The 18,330-nt window shown below is 44.0% G+C and overlaps 1 protein-coding gene across 1 annotated transcript in view; it reads left to right on the forward strand.

Annotated features, from left to right (window-relative positions):
• PAPPA (pappalysin 1) overlaps positions 1-18,330 on the forward strand; it is a 222,900-nt gene that overhangs the window by 91,877 nt on the left and 112,693 nt on the right. The window contains exons 8-9 of the mRNA XM_070430787.1: positions 7,085-7,213; positions 12,442-12,533. Of these exons, the coding sequence (XP_070286888.1) occupies positions 7,085-7,213; positions 12,442-12,533 (221 nt within the window). The remainder of the gene's footprint in view (positions 1-7,084; positions 7,214-12,441; positions 12,534-18,330) is intronic.

Below are 18,330 nucleotides of genomic sequence, written 5' to 3' on the forward strand. Positions count from 1 at the left end.
TATACCCACTTGAACAGCTGGTAGCTTAAATGACGTTTCTTTCTTTTCAGATTTAACCCATTGAAATAAATGACAGCCAACATTTTGTGGGGACACCCTGTGTATAAAAAATATTTTAATACCTTAATAAATAAATAAATAAATAAATAAAACATTTAATGACACAAGGAAAGCGAGGTCCAGAGAGAAGAACTGATTCATCCCAAATCACAGCCCAATTTAATGGGAGAACTATAAACATTTTCCTTGACACGTGGTCCAGGTGGCATCCATAGCAATGCCAGAAATTCCTCCCCAAAGGCGTATGATACTCTGTATCCAAGTGCTTCACAGCCACCCTCCCTCAATGAAAATTGAGACCAGAGTACCTCTCAGTCTGAAACAGAAGTAAAGTGTTCTCTTAAGAATTCAGGTTGAATAAAGAAAAAAATTTTAAAGCGCCACGTGAATAGAGAGGGAAAAAAAATAAAAGAAGTCAGGGTGATCCACAGATGAAGTTGGAATTGAGGGTATCATTATCACATGCAGGAAAACCGGGGTGTAGTTAACCTTAATGTATGAATGGTAAGAATTAAATCCTTTTGAGAAAACGACAGGACTCCAGAGTCCCTCAGCGGGGAAGGCTATTTTGTTGTAAGTTTTAGATCTCTGTAAATGAAATAGAATATGAAAACATCTAGCCTAGTGCCAAAACGCAGTAGGCACTCAGTTCATCCCTGCATCTTCCAGCCCACGAGGTTATATTTGGTCTCCCTTTCCACCTTTCCCCCTAAACCAGGTATCTCTGCTGCTACCAAAATGGTCTTCCGGGAAACAAACATGACGATGTCCTTGCCATGCAAGCCCGTTCCCTTCTCCTTCTAATGACCTGGCTTCTCCTTAGCTTTCTCGAGTCAGGCCACTTGTCAGAGTCTCCTCCTCAGCCCGGGTCCCGGGCTCCCACAGCCCCTACCCTTGTCGACTGTGCCAAAGCCATCCATTGCCAAGCATTTTCTTCCCCACAAGCCTATGAGCATCCGAAAGGCAGGACCATATTTTGTGGCTCACCGAGTCCCAGAAACCCAAGAGAAGCTGGGATGACTCGGTGAATGCTATTTGGGTGAATGAATGGATGAACGAATGAAATGAGATACATAGATTTATCCAGGATTTGAAAAAGTGGTCAAAGCCATCAATATAATTAGGTAGCATAGAGCAAACTAGCTGGATTTGATGATTCTACATGTACTCTTTTTTTCACGTACTCTAAAAATGAGGTTATAGGAACAGGTTTGTGATCTTATATTCATGGAAAATTGCATGTGAGCATGTTTATACATAAAATTATACATGAATGGATGGGTGGCCAGAATGTTCTTGGTAATAGCCACAAGGCGATGGAATTTGTGACCATTTTGCTTTATTTTAAGTTTTTTCACATCGTGCTCTAAGTGGTTTACACAGGCATGGGTGATCTTGATGGTTAGAAAAATAATAATAAAGCAAGTGTGATAATGCACTGTCACTTCTCAACTGAGGAAAAAGGTCATCCTAAAGATATGTTAGAACTGAAGCTGTTTTTCTCTAAAATGCTACATAAATAAAATACAATTTAGTTGGAATAGCAGCTTCCTAAAAGACTTTAGGGCTATGAAGGGGCACTTGCCTTCTCCTCACAGAGTTTTTGCATTCTGTGTGCTTATCCGAGGAGTCAGCTCAGTGTCATGGAAAGGTCAAGGGTTCTAGCATGAAAACGCATAGTTTATATTCTGTTTTATAGCTAATATCTCCATGACCTTGGGCAGATTACTGAACTACCCTGAACACCATGCAAATGATTTCTACCTGTCAGGTTTATATTAAACATAGTATGTACAATTTGGTGGACTAACCTACAAATATTTCCAATACTAACATCTATTGGGAAGTTCTAGATCAACCATAACTGATGTAACTAGCATCCTTTCAAATGCATAGGTGAGATCAGAAAAACATGTTGCCAGGGGCAAGAAATAAAACAGAACTGAGAACTAGGCAGGTAAGCGCTCCGCACCTCACATTTTATTGATGCAGTGCCATGAGTCTTGGCAACTGGGTGGACAAGAAATATAAACAAAAAATCTGAGAATTGAAAAACTATCATTCTTCTCCTCTGTAACAGACTACATAGTAACAGTAATAAAAATCAACAAATTCTTAGACCTAATAAAACAGTCTATGAGGACTTCTAAGTAGAATATCCATTTATAAAACTCAATTACTTTTATCAGCCCCAAAATATGATAGTACAAATATATACTGTACATGCATGTATGTGTGCAGATAGCTAGATATGTAGACAGATTCAAGCTACCATTTACAACAGCACTGACATCTATAAAATGCTTAGAGTCAGGAATATATTTCCTAATAAAAAAATCATCACAAGTTTTATGAAGAAAGCTTTAAACTTTACTGGAACCGTAAATGATGACCTAAATAAATAAATAAATAAAGTGTGTGTATAAATGGGAGCATGCAGTGGGACAAAGATCTCTTTTCTCTTCAAATACATCTATAAAGTCAATGAAATTAGAATCATAATCTTAACAGGCAGTTTAAAAATGAAACTTAAAATTCACATTAAAGAGCAAAGAGGTCTCCTTAGCATAGATCTGTAGTATAAATCAAGACTTGGACTTCTGTAAAAGTATGGAAGTTAAAATAGACTGTGATGGATACAATTTAAAAAAAAAATTGACCAATGAACCAAGATAAGCCATAAACAAACCTGTCTAAATCCTGAGTGACATATGGCGAGGGAGGCGTTAAAACTCGGTAGTGAAAGAATTAAGTACTCCAGACGTAATGCTGGGCAAATGGTTCATCCGTATCTGGAGGGGGCAAGGTGGGGGGGGGGGGGGGGGAAAGAGGGGAATAGTCCTAACTTACATCATTTTAAAAACTACATTGCACATTATTGAAGCCATACATGTGAAAATAAATACCTTAAAACTATTCAAAGGAAATAGAGGAGACTATTTTACGACCTTTGAGTGAAGAAACATTAATTCAAAAAGACATGAAAAGCACAAATCATGAAGGAAATGATTTAAAATTCTCTATAAAGCAGCATAAACAAAACGATAAGAGTCACAACCCAAATGATTAAATGATAATGATAGCAATAATAGAAACAACCTAGGTATCTATCAAGAGACGAATGGCCAAATAAAGTGTGGCATGTTCATGCAGTAAATTTAAAATGGCACTCTGAATCCTGTGAAAGAAATCAGAAATGATAATAATAATCATGTTTCAGGTGAAGTGGTAAAATTTTAGCTCCAAACATAGTACTGGCAGGGAATTTCCGGCTTGCTGATCCCATCACCAAATGAGAAGATTTGGGGTTGGAGGATGGCTTTGGATCAAGATATTCTCATGGTATTGGCAAGACCAGAAAAGGGAGCCATAGAGGCAGGAGGGCAAGCCAGCAGCTGCTGCAGCCATCAAGGTTGACATGTTGGAGGCGGCTGGGATGCAGAGGGGATGACATACTAGTAGAAGCTGTGGGTGGGAAGAATTGACAAGGCCTGGGGTCTGCCTGGGTGTGGGAGGCATGGAGGGAAAGGAGTTCGAGTGACAGTGTAAGACTTTCCAGATGGTTTTAGGAGCAGCTGAAAGGAACAACTTGAAATAAACGTCCTACTTTTCAACCAACTATGAAATAGATCCTAACCTCCAGCAAAGCCTTCAGAAGCCATGAGCTGGTCCTGAGAGAATTCTGTTCTACCTGGATCCCTGAGAAAAGAGACCTTGTCCAGCATTCATTTTGGCTTTTTAAAAAAAATCTTTATTGTTGAAAGTATTACATGTCCCCTTTTTCCCCCACATTGACTTCTTCTAGTTCTCCCCCTATCCGCCTCCCCTCCCCACTCCAGGCTTTCACCATCCTATTGTCTATGTCCATGGGTTGTGTGGGGAAGGGTGTGTGGCTGGGAAGAGATCATTTTGACTTTAACTTGGAGAAAATGTCATTTTATCACAAGACTTCTTCAGTGGGAGAACATAATCTCTTTAATAAGCTGTACCCTGATACCCACTCCCTACCTTTTTATGAAGGGAGTGGCCTAGGCTTCTATGTTCCTCACTGAAAACAACCCCAGGCTTCTGTGAGATAGTGAAACATGAGCCATGCGTGCGCTGTTGGAAGAAGGAGGGTTATTCAGGTTTCTCTACCACTCACGTGTACCATGTAATGCTAGTGGGTAAGGAGGAGGACCGTGGATGGAAGTTACTGGGAGACAGATTTTGGCCCAGGGAAAAATTTGACAAACCTGGGATCCAGAATTTTCAGACGTTGAAATCACCACCTGAAGAGAAAGCAAGCTGCAGGCAGGCACTGAGGGTGTTCTAGCCAAATGACATGACAGACTATCCATCAAACTATGAAACATGTGATAGATGATGGCCCCATCTTCATGGGTTTACCTAATAACCAAGGTTATAGGTAGTTACCTTTCCATCCATCCCGTCTAGTAAAGAAAATACAGCGGAACTGCAGTGACTGAGAATGTGGATAATTAACAGTCATGGGTTAACATATGTTAACTTTATCATAGGCAGAGCACATATGTGCTTTATATGTGTTCTCATAGTCAGTCTGTAAGAAAACACTGTGACTAATGTGAAGTAGGTTCGGACAGAGAAACTCCTGCCTGTGACACAGGAGTAGATGATGAAGTGAGGATGGACACACATTCGCCTGCCTGAGAGTCGTATTTATTGAGAAGGAGGAGGAAGAGGGGAGGAGGAAGACATTAACAAATGTTATTGCAGTGTCTTAAATATTATCAGCCATAAATCATTTGTGACACCCACCTCCAAATGCAACACAGTGTCGAGAAGTGCTTTTCACACTCACATGTCCCATTTTCACAGAAGGGTCCCATTTGCTTCAGAGAGTGACCATGTGCCCCCAGTGGCCTGAGATGTAGCACAAAGAAAATGTATACCGTAACATGGTTATATTTGCTTAATATAAAATGGGCCTCCATATTTTAGAGCAGTGGTTCTCAACTTTCTGGCCCTTTAAATACAGTTCCTCATGTTGTGACCCAACCATAAAATTATTTTCGTTGCTACGTCATAACTGTAATGTTGCTCCTGTTATGAATCGTAATGTAAATATCTGATATGCAGGATGGTCTTAGGCCACCTCTGTGAAAGGGTCGTTCGACCACCAAAGGGGTCGCGACCCACAGGTGAGAACCGCTGTTTTAGAGCAAAATGAATGAAGGTACTGTAGAATGTATGTCATTTTTATGTTGCGCCTTCATGTATTCCCTGGGAAAAGCCATCTTTCTCCCAGCACACTATTCCAGTTTTAGAAGCAGCATCAGAAGAAGTATACATTCACTAGTGTAGAGGTGGATAAAATATTGACTAAAGTAAAAGAAAAAAAGGAAGTATATAATTATATCGACAATTTAGCATGCCAGAGGTTTACAAGGCAACAGTTACTTATACACTCACCCATAAAATAGCTCAGGATCTTTACGCATTGCACCTGCTTAGTCTTCATTGACAGAATACTAATGGAATCCCCAGGAACTTCTGGTCTACCCACAATATTACTGTCTGCTCCAGCACTGCTAACACAAGTTCTCTTTCAGGTGATAAGCTCAACATTCTTAGGAAGGCTATGTTCCTCACCACAGGTTTTAATGCTCATATACTCCAGCTCATCGTTGTTGTGTTGTGAGTCAGGAGACATTGTCCGTCCATTTCCCCTACACCTGTTATCTCACTGGCCTTATCCAAGCAGCTCCAACCCTAACAACAGCTGAAACAACAGATGGGCAGGAGAACTTGAGATTTTTTAACGTTGCCTTCTTGTTTATGAAATCCCCCCCAACTCTGGAATCTGATAGGAATTCTCTTCATTATCATTTTGTGTGTGTGTGTTTCCCCCCATGGCACATTGTTATTATTAATAAGTAAATAATTGATGCTGAGGGAAATGAAAGAAAGGAATAACATCTTCCTTTGACAGTGGTGGAGGAGGAGATGGGGATGGGGATTTGTTCATCTGGAATTGATGTCAAGATGTCTGTGCCTCAGAGGATAACTGACAGTAGCCAGGATCTTTTGATGGCAGGATGAATTCAAGCGGGAAGTCTCAAGGGCTCACTAAGGGAGGGAGGTGATCTGGTGTGAGGGTGAGTATGAGGACGTCAAAATAGGCCTTGAACTAGGAGGCGTTGAGAACAGAGGAGAGATGCAATGGAGGGCAGTTGGAAATCTGGCAGGAACCAGTGCTTGGAATGCCAATGCCTAGTCGGGATCCCTCCTTGCAAGAGATGAGATTATTCAAACAGGCCTGAGCTAGGGATTACAGAAGCAGAACACAGATGTCATGTAATGACATGTGCTTGTAAGTGGGATGCCTAACCTCTCTATGCCTCAGATTCATCATTTATATGTAAAATGAAGATGAAAATACTACAGCACATATAAGGTGGTTTTGATTCTCAAATGAGAAAATACGTGGAAAGCGCTTAGCCCCAGGCCTGACATTCCATTAATGGATGCCGTGATTATCGTTATTATTTTGGTCAGGAGGGAGCGACATAGGGAGGCGGGAGGGAGAGAATTATAAGGAAAGGACTAACGCGCCTGTAATGCGTTTCTGCTCATATCTCAGAATAGTGCAGAAGGATCAGACAATGCCCACCTCTGGCGTTGTCTTTTCCCGCCTCTGTAGGCCTTTGCTTATCCCATTGACTTTTCCTGGATGGCAGTTTCCCACATGTTCATTATACACACCCTCTGATTCTTACCCACCAGGGTTATTGTAAAGTTTAGCTCAACAACAAAAAATATCTAGTAATATTCATGGGCATCTGTCCACTGATGCTCATTATTGTTGCTGTGCATTTTAGTGTAACCCATCATGAGTGGAAGAATGCCTTCACCACAGCAGACAATAAAAAATACTGGTTAACGGAATGTGCATGTATTTCAAAAAATAAGCAAGAATTAGAATGTACGCACGGGGGTCAGTGTTGTCTGTCCCCCTCCCCACACTGTCTGTATAGCTCATCATCATCTGTGCATTTTCCAGGGACCTCAGTCTTGGCAGTGTGTACCAGTACTGGGTCATCACCATTTCCGGAAGTGAGGAAGGCGAGCCATCGCCTGCTGCTGTATACACCCATGGAAGTGGGTACTGTGGCGACGGCATCATCCAGAAGTAAGTAGATCTCACTAAAGAAAGGGGAAGGGTGGTGCTCATTAGGCCCAGAGATGCTCAGGATGCTGAACAGAAGAACTTACAGGTGCTCTTCTATGTGTGATCTGCGAGTTAGCTCCGATCCCCAGCAGCCTATCCGTTTGTCTGCAGCGGTTTGCTGCTCTCAGAAGAAAAATAATGATACATTTCGGAGCACATACATTTCTCAAGTATGCAATTGATCTGTAATTTTGACAGAGCGGCCATCACGCACTGACTGCCAGTATGCTCTTGTCCTTAGTGGACAGATGCATGCCACAGGGATTCTTATATTCTCTCCCATCCCAGCCCACATTGAGCTAGCAGGTCACAGTGCATCTGGGTCAACGCACTTTTACATTTTTTGCTGGTTACCAGTTACATCTGTTAAAATTGCATATTTATTTGTTATTCTGTTGCATTTTATTATATCAACACTTTACAAAAGGGGTCAAAGGCCCCCCAAAATACCAAAATATTCCAACTCACTGTAATGTTGAAACCATAAATCCAGGACAGTACTCCAGAGTGAACACTGAATGTGAGCATATGTACCGAGTACATGGAGGCAAAGTAGTAAGTGTAAAGATTCCCCACCAGCAGCCAAAGAGGAAAAGTGTGATCAGAAAATACAAAGCTGGATGTCTAAAACATGGATTTAATTGGATATCAGGCCATCCTTGCCCTTGTCCACGGGGCAAGATGTTATGCAACCACAAAATAGGGGCAGGAAGCTATCAAGACTTTTGCATTGTTTTAAAAAAAGTAAACCTTTGAGTTTTTTCCTTCAGAAAAAGTACCAAAAAAATGTTTTTCTAGCACAAAATCAAATAGGTTTGTCTCTAGGAGTGGAGAAGAGACCAAAAAGCATCGACAATTAACTTCCTTACTGGTAAAATTGTATTTTCTATTGCTAACCTAGTTGCAAGTCACACTCTTGCTAATACTCTTAAAAGTATGGCAAATATGCCCGGCCAGCATAGCTCAGTGGTTGAGCGTTGACCTATGAACCAGAAGTCACAGTTCAATTCCCAGTCAGGGCACATGCCTGGGTTGCAGACTTGATCCCCAGTGTGGGATGTGCAGGAGGCAGCTGATCAACGGTTCTCTCTCATCATTGATGTTTCTCTCTTTCCCTCTCTTTTCCTCTCTGAAGTCAATAAAAGTATATTTTAAAAACTATTGGCAGATTTAATGATACACATTATGTGTGGAGATGGCAAAACAAGCTATCGGCAAAATTCCTTCATTAAATGGCACTGCTGGGTGTCCCATAATATCTGTGCGACATGCAACTGCAATGACTGTTTCTGCAGGGGGAGGGGCTGTAAAGAATTTATTTCACAGTTGAATGAAGCCACTGATGTGCAGAACGTGCATCCGCTCATAGGCGTAGCACACATACGAAAGAGAAGCGCTGGATGGCTATTTCCTTCAGTTCATCATTGACACCAGTGCTGGAGGGGCAGAGCAATTGAATTTGGCACTGAGGATTTCATAGTATGTAATGTGAACTGGAAACCTGCAGCAGGATGAAAGGACCGGCTTGGAGCACAGCAAGATTGACACAGTTATGCAAGTAAAGAGTTTGCACATGAATAGCCCTCCACACAGACCTCAGTTATTGGCCAGCAAGGGCCTAGGGCAGCATTGAAGGGAATAGTGAATGCTGTGAATAAGATCAGAGGCGGGCAGTGAGGTACACCTTTTCATCTTAATGTGCAAAAAGATGCTCATGTGAGCAAGATTTTGTGCCTCACACAGCTCAACACACTGAAGCGTACTGGCTGTCACAAGGAAGGTGCTAATGCAAGTTTTTGAAAGAAGGGATGACATATTAAAACAAATGTTGACACTGATAAGGCCAGTAGTGATTCTTTACACCAGTGGTTCTCAACCTTGGCTGCACATTAGAATCACCTGGGAATCTTGTTAAAATCCTGATTTCTGGGCCTCATCATTAGTAACAAAGAAACAGAATTTCCCTCCGGTGATTCTAATGTGCAGCCAAGGTCGAGAACCACTGCTTTACACTATTTCCAGTGGTTTGCTGAGTGCGATGTCTCAGGAATATCTATGGATATAAGGAGTCTTTGGTATTGAATTAAGGTGCAGACCGCCGGATTGCCAAGAATTGGACTCTTTAAGCATAGAAGATAAAGCTCCACATGTGTCCGAGGATGTGTTTAAGGTCCACACCCAGATGCAACCACCAGGCATGAAGATATGGTTTCCAGTGCTTGATGCACTAAAATAGGGCAGGGGAGCCATCGCTGTTCTCTCCCGTCTTAAGACATCAGCCTCCAGCTCTGGTGCACATGCTGTCCAGTGGAACGCTGAGCAGCTGCGCAAGGCGGTCCCCGGGGAAAGTGCCCCATCATTTGTGGGTCCAGGATAGAGCAGCAGATCCAGAATCTCCAGCAAACACTTGCGGTCATTGCTGCAAACCCATAATTGTGATTTGGGATTTTCTAATTTAGCACAAAGAATAAAAAAGGAAACTCACTTGATGTGGAATCAGATCTCCAACTCAGTCTCTCCATTTCGGAGCCCGCTATAGATGCATTGGTAAAACACTGCAAACAATGGCATTCTTCCAGTTGATCTAGAAATGGATTGTTGTAGTATTCATTTAAAGAATATTCTTAACAGCGTTTTTTAGTGTTTTTACCTAGAATTGGTATCCTGCATAGACATCAAGTACGTGTTGAGTTACCTGCCGTTACCTAATAATTGTTGACAGGTTTTGTAGAAACTGAACAGAGCTAGTGAACATGAACAGTTTCCTAAGCAAAACCAACAAACACACAAAAACCATAACTTTGAAGTAAAGGAGGGATGGCATCTTAACTAATTGGATTTTTCAGGGGATGATACATGTTATTTGCTGTGTGTGTGTGTGTGTGTGTAAGAAAATGGTTGAAAACACTGGATGAATATCATGACAATGATAATAATATTCATAAACATTAGCTGAGCCTCTACTATGCACGAGGCACTGTGCTACTTAGCCATCTCCTTGGGTTCTTCCAACAACCATATTACATAGATCCTTTTACTATACTTTACGAAAGAGACAACTAACACACAAAGATTGAAGTGGTTTTCTCAGCCGTATAGAGCCAGTAAGGAGCAGAACCAAGACATGAACCAGGGCCCAGGTTTTCATGTAGATTCACCATTGCCTTGTTGCGTGACCAACAATTGTGCAAAACTAACAAGTAAAGGAGTAGCTACATGCTTTCTGCTATGTCCAAGGCACAGTGCCAGACATCGGGCTGCTAGGATGACAAAGACTGCACTTCCTTTGGCATCTTAAAGCCGAGGATAGGGGCCTCTCAAGTGACAGGATAGGGCAGACAGTGTGACAAGTGCTGTGATAGATTGAGCCTGGTGTCGTTGGTCACAGAGAAGACAGCCTCCCACTCCAGCCTGTGAGGTCAGGGAAGGTTTTTCAGAACTTCTCTATCTAATGATAGATCTTTCATGCCTAGAAGATATTTGTGGTGACCCTAATTTTATGCTTAAACCAATAGAACACACTGTTTGGGTGGTGAGGGAAGGCGGTTGAGAAGTATTCTTTGTGGCTTAGGGAACCCAGCCCAGGTTTTAAAAAAAAATCTCTCCCCAGATAACCCATGAAATAGCTAAGGAGCACAAGGCCATCCCCAGTTTCCAACGTGCGAGACTCCGTGGCGGAGATTGGAACAGGGGCCCGGCTTGGGATTTGGGCTGCTGCTTTGCTCCTGGGTGTGCAGACAGGAGAGAGCCTCGGTGGCTCTTTGGAAATCAGTTCAATGCCCTGGCCATCTTCAGGATTGATTACAAGGCACCATCCTGCTATGCTGACACCTCTTAAAAGCAACAAACATTTCCCAGTATTAATTGCCCTGGTGAAGGCAGAAGTCTGAGGACTCCTTCATGCTGTGATAGGGCCCAGCTGGTCTCCAGGGAGGGAGGGGCGGACAGCTGCCACACACTTTGCAGAGACCTCCCAGGACAGAGTGGGAACGGGCTGTGATCCCCTGAGCATCTACTGTGTGTCACACACCGTGCCAGTCACTTGCCATCACATCTCATTCTTACACGCACTCTAAGGAGTAAGTATAATTACCTCCATTTTAACCAGTGAGAAAATGGAGCATCGGCATCTAGAATAGTACCTTCCAGTGGATTTTTTTGCAATGATGGAAATCTCTTCTGTGCTGTCCAACACAGTAACCACTAGCTACATCCAACTACTAAGGACTCGAACCATAGCAACTGTGACTGAGCCAGAGCATTTTCAGTTATTTTGCATGTTCATTGGTTTACATTGTCCAAGATAGAAGGATCAGACAGATCCAGTGACTTGTTGGAGATCACACAGCCAGTTTGGACCATGGGAGTCAAAACCCAAGATTTCTATTTCTCAGAGGATGGGAATTTTTTTTTAAATCAGCAGTTCATTGAATCTTTCCGTTTTTATTCCTCCAGTTCATTGAATCTCTTTGTTATTATTCCTCTCTTTTCTCCTAGGTCCATTTCCAAGAGCATTGCTCATTTTCTTTCCATCCTAACCTCTGCAGAATCATCCTCAGGTGGTGAAAACAATTCCTAAAATAAACAAGAGGAGGCATTTTTATTTCCTAGAAGCATAGTTAGTTCCACAGGCCTAGGCATTCTTGATGCCAGCAGACAACACACCTATGGAGAAGGCAAAATTTTCTGATAAAAGGAAACCCAGCTTGAGCATGTGAAGGGAAAAAAAATCTTGACCTTTAAGAGCATTGGGAAAGTGGGGAGAGGGTGGACACGGGGCATAGTGAACACAACATTTATATTTTAGAAATGCCAAAATGTTCTTTAAATCCATCGTTTTAAAGTGGCAGTGACATTTTCTGGACACAGTGCAGCAAGGTCTGTTCATTCATTTGTTCATTCATCCATATCTTACTCCCATCTGACTTGCTGACTTAGCTGATTGAGATCTCAGAGAATGTGTTTGAAACAGAAATTTTGTTGTCATCAGAAACAAAAAATAAGGCAAATGGCATGGGATCCGACAGATGTACACCTTTTAAGCATCTCATCTTGATGATGAAGAAACAGAGACTTACACAGGGAAAGGGACTTGCCTGAGGCCTGGGTTGCAGGGGACTTTGCCACATCCACATCCTGCTGTAGTTTTGAAGCTGATGAGATCCCTTTCTCTCCTATGTGTTCTGCAGAGGCCAAGGTGAAGAATGCGATGACATGAATAAGATCAATGGTGATGGCTGCTCCCTGTTCTGCCGACAGGAAGTTTCCTTCAATTGCATTGGTAAGTCTTTGTCATTTCCCTGGGCCTGGCTAGGGATGAACAGTGAGGAATCCTTGACCAGTTACAGTAACAGCAATAGTTGTGACTGAATGAAGTTTCACTCCCTTATATTGCAAATATGTATTGAGTGCCTCCTATGGGCCAGGCACTGTTTTAGGCACCAGGAAATACAGCAATGGAAACAAAGGGCAAGTACATCCCTGCCCTGGGTAGCGTAAGTTCTCATAGAGGACAGAGGTGACTGGGAACTCTGTTGACCTAACTTCACCTTACACACAGTATTGCTCTTCTTCACACCAGCTGTCCAGGATGGTTAGTAGTATAGATTTTTAAGGCTTTTATTCCTGCTGTAGAGATGAGAAACATCAAAAGCCAGAGAGATTATAAACCTTGCCCAGAATCGTACAGGTCAGGAGTGATTTGAGACAAAACCAGGACTTGGACCTCATTTTGTCTGATTCTTAGGCATGTGCTCAGTCCATTTGGCTACACAACCTCCCTCTAGGATCCAGGGACCACCGGCCCCTTTCTCCCCACCCTCTCCCACCAGCACATTGCCAGCCTTGGGCATTTTTCTGACTCGAGGAAGAGGGAACAGCAGACCAGCCTGTGTTTAGAAAGCAAAGGTCCTTTTCCCACCTTCCCTAGGCCTCCTCTTGGAGTCTGGCTGATCTTGTTGTTTCAGCCCCACTTGGGAGGCCCTGGCCAGCCTGGGGCTGGTAAACAGACAGGGGTTGGGGGGCAGGGATGGAATTTTGAGCTGGCCCAGATGAGATCATACTTCCTTTAAGATGCAAATCGATACCTGAAGATCAAAGGTCCCCAGGCTAATCCCCTGGGCTGGAGGTGAAAACTAATCACAAATCATTTGCAAGTACAAAAGACAGAGGTGCTCTATCTGAGGAGGGCAGGGGCAGCTGTGGGGGGAATGGAAACAGTGCTGGGAAGATTTCTCACTGAAAGGCAATTTTCTAGGACGAAAGGGGAGGAAATGTCATGGGGTCCTCACAGTTGCAGTGCATTCCGGTGCATTTAGACCTTCTCCTGGTAAATTGTGAGCTCCCTGAGGTAAATAATATAAGTTACCTTTTATTCCAGTCGCAGCACACATTTATTGAGCACCTACTATCTCCTTAGCACCAAGTAGGGGCCCAGCAGCACCATAGAGGGGTCCCACTACTGCTTGTGGATAGAAGGAAGGAAAGTTGTGGAGGGAGGGAGGACAGGAGAGTTTCTAGCCAAGACCTTGGGTTTTTAAATGGCAGAAGGTGGTATGTTTTTTTCCTTCTCCTCCATTGGTTTCAGTTTGTCGGGATGTATAAAAGCCTGATGTTAGCCGAGTGGTGGGGTGGAAGGAGCCTTGGACTAAAATGAAGAAAACCAGGCTCTGGTCCTAGCTGTGGTGAGAACTTGCTGGATAATGCTGACCAAATTGCTTTCTTAGCCTGGGCCTCAGTTTACCTTCTGTAACTTGAAAGGATTGAGTGAGGTGGTTTTTAAGAGTTTTGACTGCTCTTCCCTTGTGTGATTTTCAAGGTGTGTGATTATTATTTCTCATAGTCACAAGCTCTACCCTAACCAAATCCTCACCTTTGCTGTCATCCTCATGACACCCAACATGACTCTCAGGTCATGCTGGGAAGTAGCTACCTATTTTACTTGCACTAAGTTGGCATGTGATTCAAGTGCTTCTGGGAGAAAGGTAGGATGTGGGAAGGTAGGATATGGTACCCTAAAGGGATGCTTGGGTTCTGACATCATGTTCTATGCTGCTTGAGCACTAGGCAACCATAAACAAAAATAAGTAGCCCTTACAGGAGAAGCTTCTTGTCCATGGAAAGGGTCTGCATAATACCTTCCATGGGCCAAAGTCGGCCAACTGCTTACATGTGTAAATAAAGCCTTACTGGAACACAGCACACCCTTCCTTTACATATTGTCTGCTGTGCTTTCCTGCTACAGCAGCAGAATTTGGTGGTTGCAACAGAGACCTATGGGCCAAAAGGCCTACACTATTTACTATCCAGCCCTTTACAGACCACATCTGCTGACCCCTGGTTTATGGATTTGGAGTCTTTGATGCTCTTGGTGGTGGGAGTCTGGTGCAGAGAGGAAGTGAAAATTAGGACATGGTTCATCATTTCTCAGAAAAAGAACCGAATTGAAAGCATACAGTGGTGGGGCCTGGGAACCTCTGTTAGAAATAGCACTGGACAGCGAGTCCAGCCCCAGCTTGCCATACGTCCTTGGGCCTCACTTCCCCGCCTATACTTTGGACAAAATAGCTGGTGTGGACTAGATCAATGATTTGCACACGGCATTAACGGAAATGCTTCAGAGGAAAGGCGTGATGATGAGAAAGTTTGTAAGAGAATGAGATTTGGACCCTAATAGATCCATTTTTATACTGACATTTTCTACTAGATTCCGCCTATTCTGCCGCTGATGGATGATAGTTATTGAACATCTATAATAATAAAAGCATAATATGCTAATTAGACTGGACGTCCTTCCGGACGACCTTCTGGACGAAGCCGGGGCTGTGAGGGAAGCCCAGGTCCTGGGTGCTGGAGGGAAGCCCGGGTCCCGGGTGCCAGAGGGAAGCTGGTGCCGGCAGCCAGGAGAAGGAAGGCCTACTCTTACACAAATTTTGTGCATCAGGCCTCTAGTCTATTATATATCAAGCATATTTATAAACTGACTCTCATAACAATTCCATTAGTGTCCTGCTTTTACAAAAGAGGAAGTTGAGGCACGGGGAAGTGAACTAAGGAGAGGCAGTTAAATGGTAGAACTGGGGACTCAAACCCAGAGAGCCTGACTCCAGAGCTCATGGTGGTAAACTACTTGCAAAATAGTAGCTCTTGGTCTTGTGGGGCTCCCGGGGTGAATGGGGAACATAGTGTTGCAGGACAGTTCATGGGGTACATAACGGAAGGGCATACAAAACTGTCGGGTGTGGGTGGTGTCCAGGGAAGGTTCCCTGTTGCCCCTGTATGTTGAGTGTGGCTTGTGCTACAGGAAAGATCTCCAATATGCCCCCCGCCCTCACCATTTATTATTAGAGAAACTCACAGAGACACAGGGCATCCCAAGAAGAAAAGGGTTCTATCTACCCAGAGATCTCAGCTCCCAGGAACTATATTCCAAGGACAAACTCCACATCTTTAATCTAGAAAACCATCTTCCTCTAAGAAAAGCAGTGCAAGAATCGACATGCATCTTTGGCTCCCCAGAGATCCAGCTCTAATGAGTCAGAGAAAGGGGGCTGGAGCGTGGGAGGCTTTGCCAAGGTGGACATTGTTCGCATCATTACATTTGTCAAGACAGTGGTCAAGATAGTGGCCCACAGAACTGGCTTGAGTGAGACTGGCTTGGCTCATACCATAGTTTAGACATGGGGCCTTGGCTAAGCTTCAATGTTCTCATCCAGAAAATGGTAAAAATCCTGGGACTCAACTGTGGCAGTTATTTACCAATTTGTAGATAGTTCTTATTTGACTCCCTTCCCTAGGTTTAGAAAAGAACTCTTTGTTGTAATGATAATGAGGCAGAGTCCAACCACCACGACCAAAGTTGAAAACACAAGCATCTCCCAGCCCCCCTTGTAGCTGAGTGTGGGCACAAGACTTGCACTCTCCTCCTGACCCCCAATCAGACACCAACCCAAGACTTTGAATCAGAAGACAGAGTGACCCTACAGAAACCATTTTGATAAAAGATGGTGGCAGTGGCCACACCCCCTGCATTTCCAAAGTACCAACGACAGCATCCAGCATTAGGGATGAAGGTTCTGTGTGTAACAGCAGCTCTGAGATGTCTTCGCAAGACCAGTCATCGGACCTCATCTTGAGCTTGGAATTGGGCTTCAGAGCCTGCAAGGCTAGCTCTCCAGCCCTCCCAGAGAGTCTTCCATAAGTATCCAATGTTCTCTGAATAGAGTGTGCTTGTTTGCTTGTTTTGCTGAAGTTAGCCAAGTTGGTTTCTGTTGTCACTTAGAATCCTGACCAAAAATTGTTGTCATAAGATACTATGAGTTTTAGCCCTATTCTTAGCAAGTTAGACCTGCTTGATGCACATTAACTATTACTTTTCTCAGTGTGTGTGTGGGGGGAGGGGAGCTGGGGAGTATGTTTGTGTGTATCAGCAACAACCACTATTTATCGATACCCATGAAGTGTCATGCACCTTTGTATAATGTGAACCGATGTGAGGTCTCTGGTATCCAGATGCAAGATCTTAGACCTACAGTGATGTTTTAACTTGCCCAAGGTCACACAGCTCATAGAGAAGGGGATCCTCTCTCCAGATGAAGTGGAGAGCCTTTGCCTTTTCTACTCTGCACTCTGCCTCCCCATCTGAGGGACTTCCTTCCTTCTCTCCTTTTTCTATTTTTTGGCACTGACCATTTAGTAGGCGAATGTTTTCCCTGGGTTTGGTACCACCCCCACCCATGTGAGGGGGTGCCAGATTTATGGTGGCGTTTGCATTCACTTTTCAGAAGCCCACACATCCAGGAGTATTCCCAGGGTGCCGATATGTTATTATGCAACAGCCTGGGATGTCCCTGTCCCACTTTCCCACCCCCAGGACCCTCGTCCCCCTTGCAACATGGCAAGTTGCTTGTTAAGAGGAATACCACCCACAAGACCTCTTGGGCAATGCATGCTATATCCTGGCAATGTGGAAACTATCTCGTCTCCCCCCTTCCTTTAAAATATAACATACACCAGGCCTGAGATGTCAGTTAAAAAATGTGGTATCAGTAAAATGATAACGCCCCCCCACCCAGCAGGCACTGGCTGGAGGCATTGTTCGGCAGCGTGGGGATTCTGTCTCTAAGCTCTGAGTCATGAGCTACAGACAGGCTGCTGATAGCAGCTGGAGGAGGGAAGGCAGTGGTCAAATTAGTGGGACAAAATGAGAAGCATCACCAAAGGGGTTACACTTAGTAACATATCTCGAGCCACTGCTGGAAATGAGCTACCTTCTGCGACGACAGTGAGTCCATGAGGGGAGCTGTACTGGTGGGGGCCCCTTTCCTCCCGTCCTGTGTCCGTCAGGAGAGCTGGGTGCAGGTCCCCATTTAGACTCGGAAGCCTCAGAGCCTCAGTTTCTCTCTTTGTGAAACGAAAGCAGTTGGGCTGAGGGCCCGAAGGCTGCTCTTCCTCTCGGACACAGATTGTCCAACACCTGAAGGCGTGGGGGTTTCCAGTTCTGCCTGACGCTGGTATATAGTTAAGAAAACAAAGCACAGGGACCCCCCATGCTGTCGTTCCCAGATGTGCACATCCACTGGACGTCTCTTTTTCTCGCTCATTCCCTGCCACTAGCATTACATTGTCTCTGGTCCTCACGGAGCATCCCCTGCCCAGTCCTACTGCAGGGGCCAATAACTCAGTTATCTGCAAGGCAGATAAGGGAGAGGCGGAGGGGTCCATTCGCCTCCCAGCAGTCACTGGGAGGGGCGCAGGTCACCCAGCCTCGTGGCCCCTCTGTCAGGCCGCCCTGGCCTGATCCTAGCCAAGTGCAGAAAGGAAAACAAAAAGATGAATGGCCTCCTCTTCTTGGTGAATGTTCTGATGAGCCTTTAGAACAACAGTGACTAAAAGGGAAACAGCATCTGGGAGGGGAAGGGAGAGGGGGAGGGGGAGGAGGAATGGGCTCTGCCGGGAGTCACAGTTATTGTTATTTTTCTTTCTAACAACATGAAATCGGTACAGATGACCCACCTCTCACCTTACCAAAAAAAATGAAAAATGAAAAATTTTAAAACAAAACAAAATAAAACTTCTCC

This window comes from Myotis yumanensis, unplaced genomic scaffold (genome assembly GCF_028538775.1).
Source record: "Myotis yumanensis isolate MYYU_CA2020_CCGP unplaced genomic scaffold, mMyoYum1.0.hap1 SCAF_12, whole genome shotgun sequence".
NCBI lineage: Eukaryota > Metazoa > Chordata > Mammalia > Chiroptera > Vespertilionidae > Myotis > Myotis yumanensis.